Source organism: Populus nigra, chromosome 2, assembly GCF_951802175.1.
Source record: "Populus nigra chromosome 2, ddPopNigr1.1, whole genome shotgun sequence".
Taxonomy (NCBI): Eukaryota; Viridiplantae; Streptophyta; class Magnoliopsida; order Malpighiales; family Salicaceae; genus Populus; species Populus nigra.
In genome coordinates this window covers 36,107,988-36,130,670 of record NC_084853.1, presented here as the reverse complement: position 1 = coordinate 36,130,670, position 22,683 = coordinate 36,107,988, and the positions used below count along the sequence as shown (strand labels likewise).

At 35.2% G+C, this 22,683-nt stretch overlaps 2 protein-coding genes across 2 annotated transcripts; one reads left to right on the top strand and one right to left on the bottom strand.

The window, feature by feature from the left end:
• The first annotated feature begins 7,962 nt into the window (after positions 1–7,962).
• LOC133681798 (glyoxylate/succinic semialdehyde reductase 1) lies at positions 7,963–12,177 on the top strand. The gene is made up of 8 exons (XM_062104948.1): positions 7,963–8,149; positions 8,393–8,503; positions 8,636–8,737; positions 9,390–9,491; positions 10,274–10,389; positions 10,659–10,737; positions 10,816–10,986; positions 11,841–12,177. The coding sequence occupies exons 1-8, from the start codon at positions 8,045–8,047 to the stop codon at positions 11,922–11,924; spliced, it is 870 nt and encodes a 289-aa protein (XP_061960932.1). The 5' UTR covers positions 7,963–8,044; the 3' UTR covers positions 11,925–12,177.
• A 172-nt stretch (positions 12,178–12,349) lies between these two features.
• LOC133681797 (homeobox-DDT domain protein RLT3) lies at positions 12,350–22,631 on the bottom strand. Its single transcript, XM_062104947.1, has 18 exons — positions 22,437–22,631; positions 22,001–22,126; positions 21,156–21,602; positions 20,709–20,767; positions 20,383–20,625; positions 20,162–20,224; positions 19,872–20,079; positions 19,669–19,769; positions 18,535–18,621; positions 18,291–18,422; positions 17,178–17,318; positions 16,905–17,027; positions 16,325–16,780; positions 15,275–15,694; positions 14,488–15,108; positions 13,704–13,808; positions 13,356–13,575; positions 12,350–12,852 (listed from the first exon to the last, which is right to left on the bottom strand). The coding sequence occupies exons 2-17, from the start codon at positions 22,050–22,052 to the stop codon at positions 13,387–13,389; spliced, it is 3,447 nt and encodes a 1,148-aa protein (XP_061960931.1). The 5' UTR covers positions 22,053–22,126; positions 22,437–22,631; the 3' UTR covers positions 12,350–12,852; positions 13,356–13,386.
• Between the last annotated feature and the right edge of the window lie 52 nt (positions 22,632–22,683).

Genomic DNA, 22,683 nt, shown 5'->3' with positions numbered 1-22,683 from the left:
CTAGGTGGTCTGGCCAAACAACATCCTTCCTGAATAGTCTAGCCATATGACCAAGTCTCTTGACTTAACCATTAAATCTTGTTTCCATCACCTTGAATAGTCCATCATCAAGATACATAAAATCCTTAGATTCTGCCTCTACTAAAATAGAACATTCATATACCAAATCTTCCACTGATTAGGTTGGCCACATAATTTTGTTAAGCCAAATGAAGTAAGTCTGCTTTTCATATGATTTTGTTAAACTATGTATCAAAGTCTTACTAGAGCATTTGTTAAGCCAAATGACATAACCAAGAATTCGTATGCATCATACCTTGTTACACATGTCATTTTGTGCCCATCCCCTTCAACAATTCTAACTTTCCAATACTTGGATCACAAGTCTAGCTTTGTAAAGATGGAAGCCCCCTATAATTTGTCCATCATGTCTTGAATCAAAGGAATTGGATATTTATTTTTATTTATTTCTATCTTTTTTAGTGTCTAGTAGTCCATCTGTCTTCTTTTGAAACAAAACAAGAGTACTATAACGAGCATTGAAAGGATGTATATATACAGTGTCAATCAACTATCCTATCTGCTTCTTTAATTCAACCAAATCTATAGGTGACATTCAGTAAAGGGTTGAGATGGTGGTTTCGCTCCTAACACCAACTCAATGCAATGTTCTATATCTCTCTTTGGTGGGAGTTTCTTCTACAGTCAAGACAACATCACATTTTTAAATTGTTAGAACACGTTAGTAAATTCTTTTGGTACCTTATTATAATAGTCTTTTTTCTCATCTACTAGTATCACAAGAAATACTTTTCATGCTTTTATAATGCCTTCTAAATAGCAATGGTCAAGATCAAGCTTTTTACTCTTTTAGTGGCATTCGTTGTTGTGACATTGCAACATAGGACAAAACATGGGCAGCCTTCACTTGTAATCATAACTTCATTTAGATATAACATTAAAACGATCTTGGATTTTCTTAATAAATCAAGACCAAGAATGATACCATAATCATCTAAATTCATAACTAACATATCTTGCTTACCTCTTCATTGATCCAACATAATTGACACATCATAGGACATACTTGCAATCTTATATGTCTTAAAATTTACTACCTTTATAAAGGTATGGCTACAACTCAATCTCAAGCCAAGATCTCTCACCAATCGATAAACTAAGAATATATGGGTTGCACCTGAATCTAGTATGGCATTAATTAGCTGCTCATTTACATTGATTTATACATAGATTAGACCTCTTACCACTGACTCCTCTTTTCGCAATGCATTAATCCTCGTTAAGTCTTGATCAATAAGACTAGTTTCAGTAGTCGCATCCAATGATTTAGCTACTCAAAAGTTAACACACGTATATGATTGACGTGAGTAACTACCCCTTCATCCTTATCATTATCTCTAACCCCGAACACACAACGATAATAGAGGACAAGTCTTTTACCTTTTGTTGTCTTAATTCTGTTTGTGCCCAAAGTTGGATTCTAGACATAAAGTTGAATAACATGTCCTCCCTGAACATATTCTTGATGTCAAGAATCAAATAACTGAAAGATTTAACATACACATGAATTGACCTGTCATATTTGAGCCTTTCCAATTTCTTCCGCACAATCCAAGACGTGTTGTTCAGAAGGAATTGCTTTTTTAGCTTTGGCTTTAGATGATCCTACATCTCAATCTTGGGACGTCCAACACTTAAATCCTTTTTGGTTCTTGTCCTCCACCAAAGTTTAGCATCACCCATTAGATACACCACAATGGGATCCATTTATTCAGACATGTTAATCTTCACAATAATAATGTATTGCTCTATATCCTAAAAGAGATTTTTAGATTCCTTTAAACTTCTTGCCCCACCCAAAGACTTTAGTTTAGTCACTTTAGGCTTATATGTACTTACCTTACTAGGAGTGTTTGTTACTACTCGTTTCATAATGACAATAGTTTCTTCATTGGGTTTCAATAATTCACTCAATTTTGTCGCAGGAGAAATGTATAAGCTTTTAACTCTTTTGGTGCTTTTCGTAGCTTCCCTTAATCGATCAATGATAGAGTGTTTTTCACCCTCTTCCTTTTGTTATATCTAAGTCTCAAGACGCACCAACTGTTCCTAAATAGCTTTGAAGACTTTAGGTTGCACGATCTTAGAACTAACTACGCCTTGATACCACTTATCACAAAGTTAATTTTTTCACCCTAAAATTCAGCCATATATAGTAGTTTAGTCCCAACTAAACTAAGTTTTGACTCATCATTTCATTCATGTTTCCCTACAACTATGTGTTTTGCTCACTTATAAAGGTTCACACAATTGACTTGTTATAAGCAAATAACCAACACATGTATGAAAAACACACAATAAATATAGAAAAATTTCCCAACCTTTATTAATCTCGTAAACAAAAGATTTACACAATACAAGTATGTGTATTATACACAAATATTGCATGCTACACAACCAAAGCTTTCCAACCTATTTATAGATAAAGATATGTGAATTACAAGGCACAACTATCATCCCTATTTTTCAAGACATAGTAGGGTATTTTCTCCCTCATGTTCTCTATTAACTTAGCAGCCTGTTTTCCAGCAAGTGTTGGGTAGTTTCTCTCCTATGTTCCCATAACTTTAGTGGATTATAGAGCAATCCCATCTCTACCCCATGTTCAGCCACCTATCCATCATAATCTAGATGTTTATAACTGTTATAACTAACCCACAATCCGTATGTCTAAATGCCAGCCCCTACTTCCAATTTTTGTTATGTTTATTACCAGCTTAAAAGGTTCGTGATCCAAGCCCCATGTTTATTCCAAGTCAAGAACCCAATAACTTACACAAACCATTGCATGTTGCCTGTCGAATTTATCATTGCCTATGCAAGGCTATCACTGTTTATCGCTGTTGAATTCTAAGCAATGTGCATTCATTGGCATATCCCCATACCTAGACCTTTAACAAATTATCCCCACCAGAAGAGTTTGACGTCCTCATCGAAATAAAGGTAGGGTTATTCATGCACTTTGTTTTTGAACTGCCATAAATTGGTGTTATTTTCCCACAAAACCTCCAACTTTTTCTCTCATTTTACTATAAACTCAGTTTGTCAATTCTTCCTATGCTAGCTGAGCCAACGATAATCCATAATCTTGACAATACCATTGTCAAATTGTTTGTGAATCGTTGGAGGAGATTTTTGCAACTTACTTTCTTCTAAATCCTCTTGGTCTTTATGGAAATGTCTCAAATAGCTTACATAAAAAGTTGGATGAAGCTTTAGTCATTATGGCAGCTTCAATCTATAGCAAACAACCCTCACTTTTTTCATGATTTCGAAAAGTCCATCATATCTCAGCACCAACCCTCGATGCTTTGACTTCCCTATAATGTTTTTCTAGATTTATAAAGTTAATTTGAGCAAAAATTTATCACCCTCACTGAATTCTAGTAGCCTTCATTTCTGGTCAACATACTTCAACATCCTTTTTCTTTTCTCATGCATGCTATCTTGGGCTTGCTCATACAATTTTTGTTTTTCCATTGCAAACCTATATGCAACTAGACTTTCCTACTAGATTTTTGCACAAAAATCTCGGTAGGATTTTAGGGTTGTGTTCCCAAAACTAACTGAAATAGGCTTACTTCTGTGAGAACTTTTAAAGATTGTAGCAAAACTGCACACCATCCAACAATTTCAACCAATTTCGTAACATTGCCATCATGAAGTGTCTCAAATATTCCTCAAGTAAAGCATTTATCTTGTTTGTCTGCCCATTGGTTTGCGAATGATTGACAATGGAAAACTTCAGTCTTGTCCTTATCATGTTAAACAATGTTGTCCATAATCTGCTTGTGAATCACACATTATGATCACTAACAAAATCAAAAGGCACTTCAAAATACTTTACCACATTTTAATATAACAACCTAACAATAATCTTAATTGTACATACTATCGAGGTAACCACAAACACTACATAGTTGGTGAATCTGTTCATGACAACCATGACGGTGTTTATACCACCCACCTTCAGAAACCTAACAATGAAGTCCATTGAAATTGATACCCAAGGTTTGTCTGAAATCAGCCACGGTTGTAACAAGCTTGCCTCTTGTTGTCATAAGGTTTTGTTTTACTAACACACTAGATAAGTTTTGATGTAAAGTTCTATATCACCATCCATCTTTTATCAATAATAAGTTTGGGATAAAAGGGCAAGCATCATCTTTCAACCTAGATGTCCAACCCACTGCGGGTCATGAGTCTTCATCATCAAATATTTTCATAGCTTCCTTTTTGGCACAAAGATTCGACCCTCTTTTACACAAAATAGGTCATATCTCAACCAATATCTTTGTATTGTCTCTTCTCATACAAGATCAACCAAATTCTTATACGTTGTATCTTCCCCAACAACTTGGCAAAATTGATCTAGCATGTCTGACTCCAACTAAATAATAGCAAAAATAGTAGCAATTACCTAGTGTCTACTGAGTGCATTCACAACTTGATTATACCTCTCTGGTTTTTTTTCCCATACAAAGTCATATTCAGCCAAGAATTATTACCACTAAGCTTATTATTGTGACAACTTCTTTTATCTTAAAGAAGGTGTTAGCAATGTTATTAGTCTTGATAATGAACCTTAGTCCCAATAAGTATACTCTCTATACACAAAAGTAGTGTACTATTATTGTTGTTTTTTTTATTAAAGATCGAGTATTTTTGTTCAACATCATTCAACTTCTAACTCTAAAAAACAATTAGATGTCCCTCTTTTACCAGCACTCCCCCAATGGCCTTATCTAAAGCATCAACATGAACTTCGAATGGCTTCTTAAAATCAAGTAACCCTAAGACTGAAGTCGATGCTATTGCTGTCTTTAGTTTTTCAAAAGCCAGTTGGTAAATCACTTGACCATTCTCATCTCTTATTCTTTTTTAGAAGATCTAAAAGAGGAGTTGTTTTCTTGTTGTAACCCTCAATAAATCACCTGTAATCGTCTACAAGCCCCCAAAAGGGATCTTAACTCTAGGATAATTTTTCGTGCTAACCATTCAATGAAGGCTTGAATCTTGCATTAATCCATCTTTACCGGTCCTCTCCAATTAAGTGGCCTAGAAATATAATCTCAGACTTTACAAACTCATATTTTTCTCTCTTTAGAAACAATTCATGTTCCCTCAATCTATTCAAGACTTTTAAAAGATGAATTACATGGTCTCACATCCCCTTACTATAAATTACAATATCATCTAAATAGACAACAACAAAACAGTCTAAGAAATCATACAAGACATCATTCATAAGATTACAAAATGTTGTTGGAATATTTGTTAATCCAAATGGCATAACCAAGAATTTGTATACATCATACCTCATTATACATATTGTTTTGTGCTCATCCCCTTTAACAATTCTGACTTGCTAATACTTGGATCGTGAGTCTAACTTTGTAAAGATGGAAGCCCTACATAATTTGTCCATCAAGTCTTGAATCAAAGGAAATTTATTTTTAATTGTCACCTTGTTTAGTGTATAGTAGTCCACACACATGCGAAGACTCTCATCCACCTTTTTTTACACAAAATTGGAGCACCATAAGGAGCCTTGAAAGGACGGATATATCCAACGTCAATCAACTCTCTCAACTTCTTCCTTAATTTTACCAACTCTATAGATGACATTCGGTAAAGGGTTGGGATGGTGGCTTCACTCCTGACACCAACTCAATGCGATGATCTATAACCCTTCTTGGTGGGAGTTTCTTTGGCAGCTAAAGCAACATCACATCCTCAAATTGTTGCAATACATTAGCAATTTCTTTCAATACCTCATCACAACAGTCCATTTTCTCATTTATTACTGTTGCAAGAAACACTTCCCCACCTTTTTGTAATGTCTTCTCAATAGCAATGGATGAGATCAAGCTTTTTCCACTCTTAGTGACATTTGTTGTTACAATATTTGTGTGTTTTATGAAGATCCAACAACCAAGAAAAAAAAAAGAAGATAAAGTAATGTGTCAAGAGAGAGAAATAAGAGAAGAAAAAAATAAAAGAAAAAAGGGTCACCAGGAACACACCGAGATTCTATTTTCAATACATCTAGTACCATTAGAAAAATCATGACGATAAGATTTTAACTAGGAAAGAGTTATGAAAAAACACCAAATACCTAGTTTTGAAGGAATTATGGATAAGTGGGCATGGACACGTGGCGAAAGTGGATACAAGAAAAACCGAGAGACTTTAATCAAAAAATAACGAGCTAACCTTAATACTGGTGGCTAGTGGCTACTCTCCTAGCATAGTGGAAAGCATGAGTAACTGCCATGTAAGCTGACGTGGCAGGCACCCAACGGACCATAAGCCACACAATCTTTATTTAGTCTGTTTGGAAGTATGGTTGCGGTTGCTTTTCAAAGTGCTTTTCACTCAAAAATATATCAAAATAATATATTTTTTATTTTTTTAAAATTATTTTTGATATCAACGGATTAAAATGATTTAAAAACATAAAAAAAATATTAATTTGAAATAAAAAAATTAAAACTTTTTAAAAATATTTTTAAAACACAAAAATAAAACAGGTCCTTATAAAAGGACACAAAACATCCATCCCTCCATGGCTCCGAGGAGGAAGCAAACAAATAACGACGACAACATGAAAATTAGTAAATAAATCAAATATTATTATAGCGGTAGTGAAACAGTAATTTTTTTTATAAAAAATAACTGACTACTGAGTCTTATTACATCACGTTAATGTCCATAAAAAGAAACATTATTAAGACCTCGTTTGTTTGCTGGAAAGTAGTTTTCTTTTCGAAAGTGAATTCCGGGAAAGTGAATTCTAGGAAAGTGAATTATTTTCTGATGTTTGGTAGTGTAATGAAAAATAAGTTGGAAAACAGTTTCCAGTGTTTAGTTATGTCATGAAAAATAAGCTGGAAAATTACTTATTAATATTTTATTTTTCTCAAGTTTATTAAAATAATAAGGAACAAATCTTACAAATTAAATAGATGAATGAGAATGAAATTGAAAAAAATATAATTTCATAAATTATCTCAAATAAAATAAATAATAATCAAAATAATAGAGATCAAATCTAAAAAATTAAAAAAAATAAAAGATGAAGAAATTAAAATAATAATAATAATCAACATTTCATAAATTATTTCAAATAAAATAAATAACAATTAAAAGAATGAGGACCAAATATGATAGATAAAAAATTTCAATAAAAAAATGATAAGGAAAAAGCAAATAACAATTATAAAAATAAAGACCAAAGTTAATTTAAAAATTAAATTTTAAGAGATGAAATTAAAAAATAAATATTCAAAACAAAATATATATAGCAATTAAAAGTTTAAGGATCAAATTTGATATAATCAGCAAATAATGACATTTTTATATTTTTTACAACTTACGAAAAAAAATTTTCCGTCTAAATTTTTCAGGAAAATACTTTTCTAAAAACTAAGCCAAATTTTCCTTTGACTGGAAAGTGTTCTTTGTTGACCAACTTTCCTAACGGCAAAAAAACACATGAAAGTTTGAAAAGTAATTTTCCGGAAACCACCTTTTGAAAAACAAACACAGTAAAAAAAATACACTTTCCTGAAAACCAAGCCAGATTTTTCTTTGACTAAAAAGTATTTTTCATTTATCAAAATTTTTTTTTTATTGATCGAAAAATATTTTTCATTGATTAATTTTTTTAATAACAAATAAATTCATAAAAATTTTAAAAATAATTTTTTAAAAACTACTTTTTACACCAAGCAAACATCGCCTCAATGCTAATCTGACGAGGATTGTTGATGTGACGCTGTTTTTAATGTTTATCACTCAATAATTAAATAATTTTATGATAATTTTTTCCTTGTCCACGATTCTAATGAAAGATACTATTTGCTATACTTATTTATAAATTGATACTCCTAAAATTAAGAGCAGAGTTTCTTCTTCTTCTTCTTCTTCTTCTTCTTCTAAGAACTAGAGAGAGAAGAAAATGGAGGTAGGGTTCTTGGGGTTAGGGATAATGGGAAAGGCCATGTCCATGAATTTACTTAAAAATGGCTTCAAGGTCACTGTCTGGAACAGGACGCTCTCCAAGGTACCCACCTTTTGTCCTCTACTACTACCCTTACTTTTGCAAAAAAAATTCTCACTTTTTTTTCCTGTTCTTGGGATCTGATTTATGTGTTTTTATGTACTGTGAAAGTACTTGTGATTAATGTGGCAAATAAGTTTCTATGTACTTAATGGACAGTAGTTAACTAGATAAACATGCTGCTTTAGTATTATTTTTGTGTTCTTGCTTAATTGATGACTAAAAGTTTGGTTGCTGTAACTGCAGTGTAATGAACTGGTGGAGTTTGGTGCATCAATTGGAGAAACCCCTGCACAAGTAGTCAAGAAATGCAGGCTTACTATTGCTATGTTGTCGGATCCTGCCGCGGCTCTTTCGGTCTGTAATTTTACCAAAATGTTTTAGTTTTTGGTTTTTGTTGAATACTTCCCTTTTTGTGGAAATTATTATGAATAATGATTTCTGATTGCCGGGTAATTTGACTCTTCTTACTGAAATCCCTTTGTTTAGGTGGTTTTTGATAAAGATGGTGTACTTGAGCAAATTGACAGCGGAAAAGGTTATATTGACATGTCCACGGTTGATCCAGAAACATCTTCCAAGATCAGCCAGGTTCTAATTGGATGATAATGCTACTATTTACTGTCAATCCTTTCTTGTGTTTGGTAGAATGTCAATGAATTTTTATGGAAACTGTCATATGGTATGCTTAGAGATTTCCAATTTGGTGATGGTTAGTCCAAGAGGAAATGATACTCCATTAATTTTCGAAAGAGATGAGATGAGTGAACTGCATCTAACATCAATAATTTGGGAATTGTTGAGGCGTGCTAAAAAAAAAAACAATAGGAATAGCTCTCGTTATGCTCTTGGTGTATCTTCCTTATACTGACCTTGGTTGAAGCTTTGAAGGGTAGATTAAAGGATTGTTATCTGATCATAACACTCTAGCAATTGTGGATATTTCTTTTTAGGCTGATATCCTAATATGAATTTGGATTTTGTTCGAGGAAGGAAAAGAAAAGAATTTTAAAAGTACAATGTGTTTAGAAGATGTCATGTTACTAATGTGTGGACTTAGGATGCATAAATCCAAAGCTTTGGAGACCTTCCCCTTTATAATTATCTGTTCTACTCCTTCTGTTTTCATTACTGAAGACTGCAAAACATCCTTAAACATCTGGCGATGGTTTCTTTTCTTATGAGCAAGATATTGGTTGCCACTTTTTTATAAATTACTAAGCCATGCAGCTTATATCTACAGGCAATTACATCAAAGGGCGGTGCTTTCCTTGAGGCTCCTGTGTCAGGTAGCAAGCAGCCTGCAGAAACTGGTCAACTTGTAATCCTTGCTGCTGGGGATAAGGTCAATTAGTGAATTGTTTTATGATTGAGCTGTTTCTTGCTATCTGATATATTTGCATGTTTGCTGAACTATTCCTTTAAAATATCAGAGGCAGTAAAATCAACCCCCATTTCTGCACAGGCTATTGCCATTTATTTGCATACATAGATGACCAAGTTGTATCTCTTAAATAAATAACTTCAACTGTGGATTCATCTGATTTTGGACAACATCTCGGGCATACTTCATCCAACATGTTGGAGATATAGATATAAATTGAATGTAGAAAGGTATAAATGGATGGAGTTTTACATGACTGTAATCTTGTCCTGTAGTTATTTCCACCTGTTACTTTTGCATGAATAGGTTGATACTCTAATTGATCTTTTATTGCCACTTAGATGGGAAAGTTGCTATCAGAATTATCGCTGCTATAAATTGGTTTCATATGTACAATCCTGCAGCATCATGTCTTAATAAATAGTTTGAAGCCGTTGATTGGACTGTGCTAATGTACAAGCTAGTAGTTGTTCAGAAATGGTGTTGCATGCGACATAAATTTACTAGTAAACTTTACTCTTAACACTGACGGATGTTGTAATTCCTTCCTGAGGTTTGTAAAATGACAATATAGGGTCGTGTGGGATATGCAAAGGATTCATTTGCTTCTGTTGTTAAGAAAGACAATTTTGATAATACAACTATGCAATGCAGACGTCTTGATATCTACATTGATATGAGGAACAAAAGTATGTTTCTGTATGCATCTGTTGTTTACCGCTGCTTACAATTTATAATTTTAGGGGTTGTATGAGGAATCAATTCCAGCTTTTGATGTTTTGGGGAAGAAGTCTTTCTTCTTGGGGCAAGTCGGAAATGGAGCAAAAATGAAACTCGTGGTCAACATGATAATGGGCAGGTAAAGATTGCTTTTATCATTGAGGCAAATATAACTAATAAATAGTTGCTTCTATATCAGCAGTATTTAAATGTCAATGTATATATGAGAAACCAATTTTAACCTTGCATTTTGCATGTCAGAAGCGAATATTTATTGTGATTAGAGCTGGCACAATAAACTCTACACTCCGACTGAGTATTTGTTGCAGCATAATGCGCATTTGCTGTATGTTGAAGTGTTGATGCTCTCAATGTTGGATATAGATTATGATCTCTCGTGTTTTGCAGTATGATGAATGCATTTTCTGAGGGACTGGTGCTGTCAGAAAGGAGTGGACTCAACCCACATGATCTTCTTGATATCTTGGTGAGATAGGAAACAAGAAATTTCATGTGACTTGTGTTGGATTAGTGTCTAAGTCTTAATGAGCTACTTTTCTGGCAGGATCTTGGTGCAATAGCTAATCCAATGTTCAGGGGAAAAGGACCAGCTATGCTCAAGAGTAATCACTCCCCTGCATTTCCTCTGAAACATCAGCAAAAGGACATGCGGTTGGCTCTAGCTCTTGGGGATGAAAATGCTGTGTCAATGCCAGTAGCAGCGGCAGCAAATGAGGTTACACTCCTTTCATCTTAGTTATCTTTTTCAAACAAGTTGTTTGGTTCTGGTGTTAAAAAGCATATGATTTAGTATGATCAGTGAATTTTAAAAAGATGACACCCAAGAACTGGTACTGGATCATTTCAAACAAACTGAACAAGAACGATCAACATGTGTATAGTTTTTGAATTGCAAAAATGATAATTCCAACTTGACTATGAGCTACTGTTTCTTTTTGTCTGCATAAGATAGTTGGATAACTTTGCAGCTGTAACTTTTCCAGATATTTTTCTGCCCTTGCAAATTAGTTCATTGCCATCTATTTTGTTTTTTTTCCCCGTGGTTTTGAATAAACCGTGCAAGTAGTTCTACAATTGTCTTTATGACCAGGCAACCTCTCATATTTAGATTTGCTGAAGTTTTCAATTCATACTGATTTGCTGTAAGATCTTTAAGAGTTTCTTGCTTGTGTTAGCTCTGGATGGTCAAGTTAGGTCTTGTTGTCTGCTAGCACTAGGATTGATCTGGTACGAGAATAATTATTGAATTTCATGGTGGTGGTTTTGTTGTTGCACGGAGCTAGGAGGGTTACCTCTGATTATGATAGATTGCAGATTTGAAACATCCTTCATGAATATACTAGATGTATAGAACAGTCATGGAAATAAGCTTCTGTGAGTTATTGAGTTATTTCCCCTCCGGCCTTGCTAATCACCAGTGAATGTTGTTTTGGAGTATGTTTGATATGGATTGATATTGATGCGCATTCTTGTGTCAGTTTAGAAAAGCAAATGTCAGTAACTGTTGAAAGTAGAAACGAGTAGCTTCGGATAATTGAACCCAAACTCAGCAATTGCATTTGTTTGCAGTCTTTCAAGAAGGCCAGAAGCATGGGATTGGGGGACCTAGACTTTTCAGCTGTGCATGAGATTCTGAAGATGACCAAGGATTAATCACTCCTTGATAGTTCACATGACATTGATTCAAAACACAATGCGCAGCTCGGACTTGGTTTGCAGCCCTGGAAGTTGTAGCCTAGTTCATCAATCACAAGCTAGATGATGAAGCTCCTTTAATGAATGAATTGTTGACTTCAATTTTTGTTCTGTTTTTTTTTTTTTTTCATTTCTTTCACCAGAACTCTTTGGCCGTGAAAATAAACATAATTTGCTTGGCAGGATAAACAACAAACTTTCTACTTGAACATACACTTGGCTTGTGCAGCAACAAACCAATTCCAATATTAGATGAGAACTTCACGGTTAGAATTATAGAATCAAAACGTTATGGGTAATAATTTCCCACAATTGCATGAAGGCATAATAACAGAGAGAAATATAGGGCAGAGGAAAGCGGATCATATGCTCGAATAAAGAAGTTGAAGAACTTTTTGACAATTTTATTTTCCATGCCAAAAGTCGACTGTCAGGTATACATGGACAAAACTTGATTCCTTCATACCAGAAGTAGAAAGGAGCAAAACCTTCACTACAAGAAACATGGGAAATGAGCTTATTTTGCAGCTAAAAGGGGGCATTGTAAAGATATGAACGAAACTAGACTTTGATATATATATATATTTATAAAACTATTCAATGCTGTACAACATCTAATCACTCGGACTGCACTAGTACAGCAACGGTCAAAGAATGCAAAAAGTCAAACATTGACTCTACAAAAGACATTGATTGCCTTCATCCCTTCCACTTGGACCTCAAAGTGCATCCCAACGATTCTCCTCGTAGCCAAAACCTGCAAACCATGCATTGATGACTAGTGCGATGGCCATATTAACCCTTGATGTTTTCCAGGTGCAGATTGAGGGCCCACTTGCACAACCTCCATATCAAACCTGGGTATATTGCTGGGAAGTATAGTTACCTGCAGAGAAGCATATCCTGATGTCAATGAAACAAGAATGGCCACAAACAAAGTTAATGTCTTTTAGAGGTGGCAATTAGTAGTCCTAACATATATAGTGCCCATTTATGACAAATGCCTCTGGTTTTTGCAAGTAGAAGAAAGTAATTTCGCAAAAGATGCTAATTTCCACAGATTTTTATTTTTCTGACTTAATAAATAAATTAAAAGGAGTTTTATATTAAAGACAAGAAAATATATAAAAGACACTAGTGGCATCGTAATAAAGCACCAACAATCCACTTAGCATGAATTCGGTTGTTTCTGTGAAATCAAAGTTGCAAGAAAATGCAATTCTAGTTTTCATCAAAGACAAAATAAGAGATGAATCTTTTCTACTGCCTGGACTTTATCTACACAAAAATAAGAATTATAATAATAATAAAAAAATCCCAGCAGTTAAGCTTGATATATTTCAACACCATTAATGAACGAATGTGTTCACAATAAGAACATGCCCGTACCTTTGTTCTTGGCTTCCTGCTTGTTTTCACATCAAATCTTTTCCAAATATGGAGAAATTAATTCATCCAACTTCATCAACCAAAGTGCAAGTGCAGATGATGTTTGAGGCATAGTAGGAAAGCATGTGATGATTTCTTCCATGTAAGTACTGGAACCTTGAGCAAGATTGCATTGACACAGCCAATCCTCATTAATTGCAGCAACAAAATCAGCAACTACCTGAAAGGCAAATTAAGATACTCTTTCAGAAAATCATGCTACTCTGGTTGGCTTCAGGAAAACAGAGTTAAACCCAGAGTCATTTGTGCTTCTTTGAGCACAAAATGTAGAGGACAAGAAAATAAAACCTGCAAAAGTTCAGCCAAAGAAGATGTGCGTCTAAGCCGTCTGACCCATAACCTATGAGCAGATTTTGTCCAGGCACCCACCAAGGCATCTTCCGGCATAACAGTCTGTATGATGGGGGCAATTTATTGGAAAATAGATGTTAGATGAATAAGAGTTTCTGCCACAGAAACGTCCACATGCAAGAGTTTACCTCATACATGTACCTCACCACACCTTCTCACTATCTTAATCTCACTCATTTCTTTGTGTGTGCCTGTGAATTTGCCATGATATGCGTGTTTCTAATAAAATTCACATAAAACCACAAATTAAGGACAAATAGAATGATGAAACACCACGCATGCCTAAAAAACTTCCTACATCTTGGAGGCTGACCAACCAAAATACAAGCGAACTAGTTGTCAAATGTCAGCACATCATCCATGGATCAGAATGATTACTACAAGAAAAAAAATTACTTGACCAGGCACGTGCTACTCTTTAGAAGTCACTGGGTCTGGAGGACTCAAAAGCAGAGCTCGATTGACTTTTAAACAGAAATAAAGAGGTTGATACAGGTGAAACTCAATGCTGCATTAGAGGTGCTAGTAACAAAATATGCTTCTAATTCTTCCTCCTAAATTTTAGCAATTTAAAAAATAGTATGACAGTGATGTCATACTGTCTTGTATGTTTAACACGCAAACACAGTGAGATATACATGCAAGCAAAAACAAGCACATGCCAGCCAAATCATGCATAAATGAAATTGTAATGGGACAGAGATAAACCATAAGAGCATACCTCAATTGCATAAACTGCAGCTTTCAGTGATTGCAACTTTGATGAGAGAACTTTATGCTTTGGACACATCACGTTGTCCTCTTTCTGTCTACAAGTAGCTGAATGGATGGCATATCTTTCCTCGAGATCAAAATCAAGCTCAAATGTTGTATGACAGATCTTGCAATGCTTCTCATCTCTCCAGTACAAGTCATGACAAGTTTCACATCTTCTAAGTGATTCAAGATATGACCTTTTACTTCGTTTTACTGCATTAAGATCACAGTAAAAGCAATTCCATATCCAGGTATCAAACTGTCGGAGACGGTTCCATTTCTGGTTTTCTTCTTTCCCCTTCTTTCCTGTTTCAAGAACTATTGCACTCATTGGCGGCAAAGAATCATTTGCAATGTCAGTAAGGGTTAGGTTGTTGTCTACATCAGACACTGGAGAAGAACTGTCTTCTCTAACTGTTTCCAGCTCAGACTGGTCTGATTGTGTGAAGTACCCAACTCCAGAATCATTTACCATCTTACTTGACATTTCTTGGCAGAGAAAAGTTTCCCTTTTCTCCAAAGATTCAATTAGGAGGGCCTCCCGTCTTCCTCTGTCGTCTAAAACTGACAATAAGGCACGCAAAGCCTGTACTTGGAATAAGCAAATGCAAAGAAGAGGTGGTTGGAGATATATTTCAATAATACCATAAACAAAGCATACAATCACTTTCTACAAACATGTGCAATCCAAGGCACAAAATTAAAAAAAATTAGCAATCAGTAAATATCAAGACAAAGGCTGAGAAGTCTACCTCTTCAGTATCAATCACTTCCCAGTGACCGTCTTCAGAAGATTCAAAATAGACTCTCTTATGGCCGGGGTCATATGAGTTACATGGGCCCAAGAAAAGCCAGTACCTATTGTACCTACGATCAGACCCTAAAAAGATGGATTGCATTGGGTGCAAATTGATCTCAAGTCCCGTCCCTTCTGTCTCTTTCTCTTTGCCAGAAAGTTTATCCTTGCCATCAAACTTTGAGAATAACACTGAAGAATCAACAGGGAAAAACTTGGATGATGTGTACGCTTCTTTTGTGTCATTTATTTGCCCAGCATGGACCCAGGATGGCCTGGGCACGTTATCTTTCATTGATGATGATCTTTTTATTTTTGCTCCGGAACCATGGTGGTATATGTTAGGAACAGATTCAACGGTAGGTTTTGCTAGATCCTACAGGGGGGAAAAGCAGCAGCAATCACTCAATAGTTAAATCAAGATTATATTCATATAGAAGATTGTTATAAAGCTAATAATTTGAATCAACCATTTTTCTAGTTACAAAAAGTAGGAGATAATCACAATTAATGGGAAGAATGCAAGGAAAATGAAATACCACATTAGAAGAATACACACTAGGAAAACTCTAAATTCTTAAAAACCAGTAAATACTCAGCATTTGAAATAACAATCCTTACAATGTGTCAAAACCACAGTTACCAACCCAGTAAGAAAAGCGACGATTCAATTCAATTGAAAACTGATTTATTAAATCATGATATCCATCCTACTTAATTCATTAAGACAAAACAGATATCTAGTTGCAAACAAAGTAACCTGCAATGAGCTTAAAAACTTTCATAAGCATGGACCTGATAATTACCAACAAAAAAAGAATGGTATAGACACCCAAGGTAGAAAACAACCTAGTTCACAAGCTCCAATCATTTGCAAGAAAAACTTTTTCCCAACTTTCTCATGTTGGGTGCATTTGTCCATGAAATTGATTTTCTGAAAGCAATTGGCTTTCCTGCAAAAACCAGAGCCCTAAAATCTTAACTTCATTAAGGTTATAGCTGTTACCTCCAATCTTATACTGGACCCAGCACTGACAAGATCAATCAATGCCACCAATCCATTCAATTTTTCTTCAATGCTTAGATCTGAATATTCACCTTCCATTAGTCCTAACAACCACACTTCTCCTGGACGGCTCTCATCAATTTCATTCTCAAATGTAAGCATCTTGTTTTTTCTTTTGGGATAGTCAATAAGCTTAAGATTTCTTGGACTAGAATTTTCTGAATCACAATCAGAATTGCTGCTGCTAGATGCACCATTATCATGGAAGTCTTCGTGAACAATTCCGGAGTCCTCGGTATCTGATTGAAAACCACTGGCTTCCTTTGCAAGAGTATTGATTCGCAAACGAAAAGTAGATGATGAAATCTTTTCAAATAAAGTGATATCGCTTGAAAGAGTTGAGCAGATCAAAAGCTCCAGCTCATCAGTTGTGCCAGCAAGATTTAATTCCACGATCTTCAAAACAAAACCAAACATTCATCACTACAGGATCATTCATTAAGTATCAATTTAAAGAACAAGATTGAGAAAATAACTATCTAGTGACATCATTTCCTTCAAAGCTGATGGAGTAACTTACTTGAGAAGACTTGGCCAGGTCAGAAACTTTCAATCCATTATTTCCTTGAACTGACAGAAGTTGAAATAGTTCACCTTTAAGAGTTCCAGGATGTAGGCCATACTTCACCATAAGGCTCATCTCCTAAGAAAAAAAACGCTTTAGGTGCTGATTTATGTCTCTTTCAAAGAAATATTGTTACATATAAGAGTCTGACATCGATACACAAATTCTAGATTATAAATAATAGATGAAAAATATCAAAAGAAAAATTGCAAGCTGATTAAATAATACCTTGCTGAGGACTTCCCTACGAAATCCACCTTGCTTTGAACCAAAACCAGCTGCAATCAAAACTTGACACAGTATTTCAGTCCATGTTAGAGGGTTGAGAGAATTTTTCCAGAAATCCACAACAAATTCTTGATCTTCAACCTGACAAAACATAGCAATAACCATACTAAGGTTATGGATGGTTATTTGAACTTCTACCCAAAAAGCTGAGATTGAGAGAAAGAGAGAGAGACTAGATATGATATGTTCCACACTCCCCAATGGAAAAGCACAGAAACTAGATAATAGAAAAACCGATCTGTAGAAAGCATACATATTCAGAACTGAAACATAATCGGATTATGAAAGGGAGGGGATGAGTGGAAGAATTCATTTAAACGTTATTGACTTATCTCCAATCATTTATTGTGTCCAACATCATGATTCTCATACATAAACACATCGAGAATTTATAGGTGACTAGAGATTTCTGAACTTTGTAAAATGCAAGATTTGCATTAGGGCACATCATAAAGCCAAAGAATTCTAATAATTGTGTAACATTTTCATTATTGTACCTGAAACATCAACAAGTTTTTCCTTGGAAATCAAGTTACTCACAAGTTTGTTTCAGCCTGAAACTTTGGTATTCAAACACAATGAATTCTTATAGAAATGCCATTGCATCGCAAGGGCTCAGAATATAAAGTTAGCAGAAACTTCAATTGCTTTGTGGATTTAACTAACCATTCCCTGTTCTAAAAAACATTTTGAATAATGTACACTGGCACTATAAATTATAATAACATTTATACCGATGCTAATTGTCACCTTCTCTTTTATAGTCCTACAATAACCACTGAATGAAAATAATCCTGTTCAATAACAATCACTTTCCATGTTTCTCAGCATCTTGGACCTTTTATTATTAGTTGTTAGTTGCAATATGGCTTTACTTGTCTTCATTGGTACCACAGCTGGGTCATATGCAAGCAAAATATCAAAATTTCTTGATATCTGACAGTACTACTACCTGAATTACATCTTTATCATACAAGATCATTCAACAAAACCATCAATGCGCTTGTGGATCAAACTTATGTTCATGGACTTGAGCTTATATAATATACTCACTGAGTGAAGGAGTGCGAGAAACTTGCAAGATATGCTCAAATGAGGGAGGAGTCCACTACTGATCTCTGTTTCGACATCAGATAAAAGAAGCTTCAGAAGGGCCACATGAATTTTTCCAAGTAAAAAGGAATCCTGAAAGTCACATATAGACAGATGAAACCAACGACAACAAATTTAAATGCAAGAAAATAAAAGAAACTAAGTTAAGTACGAGTTCAACAAAAGAACTAGTCAGAGTTTCAACCTTATCATGGAATGCTTGAGCCAGCTCATCAAGAGTGAATGGGCATATATCAACTGTAACAGAATAGGTGTAAAGAAAATGAAAGACCTGCAAAAGACATGCCAAACTAACTTCAGCAAGAGAATTTAATAGAGAAGACAAACATATTAAATCCTATACAAGGTAGCATAGACAATCAAATTAATCTTGGGGGGGGGGGTATTTACAGCTATTAGTGCAGCAAACATGATGATTCTGATATGCATATTACACTAATTAAAGTGGATAAAGTGCTTTTTTTACCCAGTCAGCATAGGTGATAGCTGATTGCATTCACATTCTGAAATGCAGGAGTGAGCCTTTACTGGCTTCCCAAATGATTCAGGGAGAATTTTGGAGACTTTAGTCAATCGTGAGAGTATTTCCTCTAATATGTAATAAAAATGGGGGATCCTTGCTAGACATAAAAACAAGGTACTGCCCAATTCAATGGTAATTGGTAAATGCATCGGGGTTGCAAACAGAAGGTTGCAGATTTGATGCCTGAGAGCATCTGTTTATACAAAATCATGAAAGGCTTGGACTACTACACCCTGCTTTGGCACATCCACACCTACCTAGCCTCCCCCTCTGGCACAAAAGAAAAATAAATCACCGTTGTCTTCTTGAATCCAGTACAAATGTAGCAAGTAGGTAGCCACAAAGGAGTTTTTTTATTAGTGATTTTTTCAAGATCATGTAGATCAGACAAGCACTAATCAAAAGCAATCTAAATATACAAGCAAAATGATTATGCACAGAAGAAAACATCCAGAGTTTTGACTCACTTATGCAGGTGATTAATGTTAACCACTGCATCTTCAGATATAATCTTTAAATACATAGTATTGACACACTCATTAAATATATCATAGGCCGGTATATAAGAGTGCAATTTACATAATAGAAGTATTTTTAAAGAAGATAAGATACATTGAGTATACATTACTAGGCCATATTCATGGACAAATGTTGCAAGCTGCTTCTAGGTATATCATATTTGAGTAAGAAATAAATTATGAATTCTCTGAAAAGGATAAGATAATAACAAACATCTTTCAAGCAAGATATATGCTACATTGCAAAGCACTAAACAGCTATTCATCCTCCACGCACCTTAAATAGTTTCTTGACAGCCTCTGGAGAAGAATCCCAAGGCTGCATAGCAAATGGTTGCTTCAACTTCACAGAATTTGGAGGAAATTTCACCAGCAAATCTGGAAGAAATCACTTATTGGTAGAAAGAACTCAAGTATATCCTATATGCGATAACTACATAGACACTTCTTGAGGCACACTGAAATACAGCCAAAACAAACCTTTACAAAGGGAACAGCCATAGAGTCTGTTTGCCGCAAAGTGTTCCGTACATGTTAGTCCAGCTCGTAACTCTCTCAGCTCTAGCTCTTCATCATCCACTAGCATAGCAAATTGATTAAGGCGTTCCTGATTCATTAACCTTTCCAGAGCGAGTTCACATTTTTCCCTGAAGGACTGTTTCTGGATCTCATCTCTTTTAGATTCCACCTGCATAACAGGTAAATTGATGTTACCACATTGCCAGATATGAACTGTTCCAATTCATTAAAAGCACTACAAAAATGATTACCTCCCTCCTTTTAACAGAAGGCTTCCTCTTCTCCTGTAATTCTTTTTGCAGCATTCTCTGTTTCTGAAAATGCAAAACAGTGTCAGCAAAGTGGAAATAGCTCAAACTGAAGAATTGATAGACGCAACAGATATTTGCTAAGATGTACCCAGGGACAGCAAACAAGAATGATAATTCATCAAGAACAAAAGATCTTATGAGAAGCAGATTAGATGACTAACAACTAGAGAAGACACTGGCGGTCTTCGCTTCTTTTTTTGAAGAGGCTGCTTCCGTGGCACGGGAGTTGATATTTGAGGTGTAACAGTTATTTGAGAGCCACCACAATGAATGCCAGTGGGAAAATCTCCACCATCAGGATTTGTTACTCGCCATACTGTCATCAAACCCTTCCCCATACCATGTTTCTTCACTGGAGCACTCTCGTTGCAATTTTGATCATCAAAAGCAGCACACATGGATACCTTCAAGTGAAAAACAAACGTATGTGAAACCTTGTAAAAGAGGCGGGGAAACACTGTCTATGTAGAGAAATTCTTTGCACTACCTTTCCCCTTTTGTTTGCTCTTTGGTTCTCTTGGTGAGCAGGATGAGAATTTCTGGAATCTAAACATGCAAATGCTGTATGAGTACCATAAATACAGAGGTGCAAATTGGGACAGCGAGGAAGTACAAACATTATGCAGTCACAATCCATATCCATCTCAAAGTTCTTCATATAAATGACAGAGAGGAACAAGAATCCAGTTGGTCACTATATTTATCCTACTATTCGCGCATTAATCCACAGCAAAGACAAGCAAAAACATGAAGCTCTACCCTGCATTTATTTCAATATCTTCTAAAAATCTTCCAACTCTTAATCTCTAAGGGAACAAATAAATAAAAACCCAATAGATGGTTCTGATTTTAAATAAGCAAGAACTACTTATCTGTAATGCAATACCATCGCTAACCAAATAACAATAAAAAAAAGTCAACGCAAACTTTTTACCTTCACAACCATGAAATGCTCTAGTAGGAAGAGAATCAAACTCCAAACCAAGGGGAGGACCATCTTTGCGAAATATCTTCCCCAGAATATAATCAGAAGTCAGCAAATCCTGAATGAGCACCAACTTCTTCTTCCTCTTGCCTATCCTACCCTGAACCTCTGAAGGTGCATGTTTGTACTTTGAAGATGAAGGTTTGTTCAACTTATCTGTAGTACTAGCAGACAGCTCCAACTGTTTAAGCATTTTTCTAGCATCAGAAGCAACTGCAGCTCCCTTTCTTCCTTTGAAAACTGACAGTTTCTTGGTCAAACGTGGTGGTTCAATCAATTCATTTTTGCTTTTTTCACTCCTCCTTTTCTCGATAAACCATCCGCGAACCTGCTTGAATGTCAAGTTCGAGACCGCAGCAAGGTCTTCCATGGCCCTTTGCGAAGGATACTTATCCTCTGCTTCACGCAAAAACCATTGCCGCCGGCTTAGAAAATGAATACAATATAGAATGCATATAATAAAGCCTATAAACAACACAGTGCTCTGAACAGATTTCAAGGGAGAGTTTAGATTTAAGAAGATTAGTAAAAGTAAACAAATCAAAAATAATTAACAACAGAAAGAGAGGGGAACAAATAAGGCGATTAATTTGGGTTTTTTACAAATCAAAAAGAAGAGGAGGAAGAAGCTGTGGAGGCTGGGAAAATTGAGTTGTTACTAGGAAAAGCAAATGGTGTTTTTTATGAAGTAATCAAACCACAGAAACTTCCCTTCCCTTATGAATTAAAAACTATAATTAACTCAAAATAATAATAAAAACAATACAAGAAAAATCCCAAAATATTGAAAAGACCTGCATAGAATTTCAGAAGGGCTTGAAGCTGGAGTGGCGATTTCCTCTTCATTTCCGTCTGCAGTGAAACCTCTCCTTTCAGTTAACGAATTTGACGATAATTAATCAAATTGGATTTCCCACATCCTGACCACACCAAACAAACCAATCCCACCATCATCAGCAAGAAAATCAAATATCCTCGGATAGAAAAAAAAACAAAAACAAAAACAAAAAATTGATATAGACTATTCATCACTCTCCACTTCCTTCTAAAGCCACAGATAATGAAACACTCCATTCCTATGAAAAACAAAATGTTTCCTAGGGTAGACAAATGAAGTAGAATAGAACAGTAGTAATTAGTTGAAAATAAAGAAGGAGGATGCATGAGCGTGGATATTTTATGAGAATTGTGGAGTGAGTGGAAGAGAATAGTGGAAGATTGCTTGCTTACTCTTACAGTATTGTGGCGATAGTGAAAATGAAGAGGTGTGTGTCAGTGTGCGTGAGAGAAGGGGTGGGTGGTTGGAGAAGAGGAAGAAGAAACAGGGAGAGGAGAGGGGGTTAGGGGGGAGATGTCACCAAAAGCAGTAGGGTTTTGGGTTTTATCATCTCCTTTTTTATTTTCTGTTTTTTTTTTATAATATTAACTGTAATATCCTCCTTCTAGTTTGTGTCTGCTCTTTTTGTTTTTTGTTTTT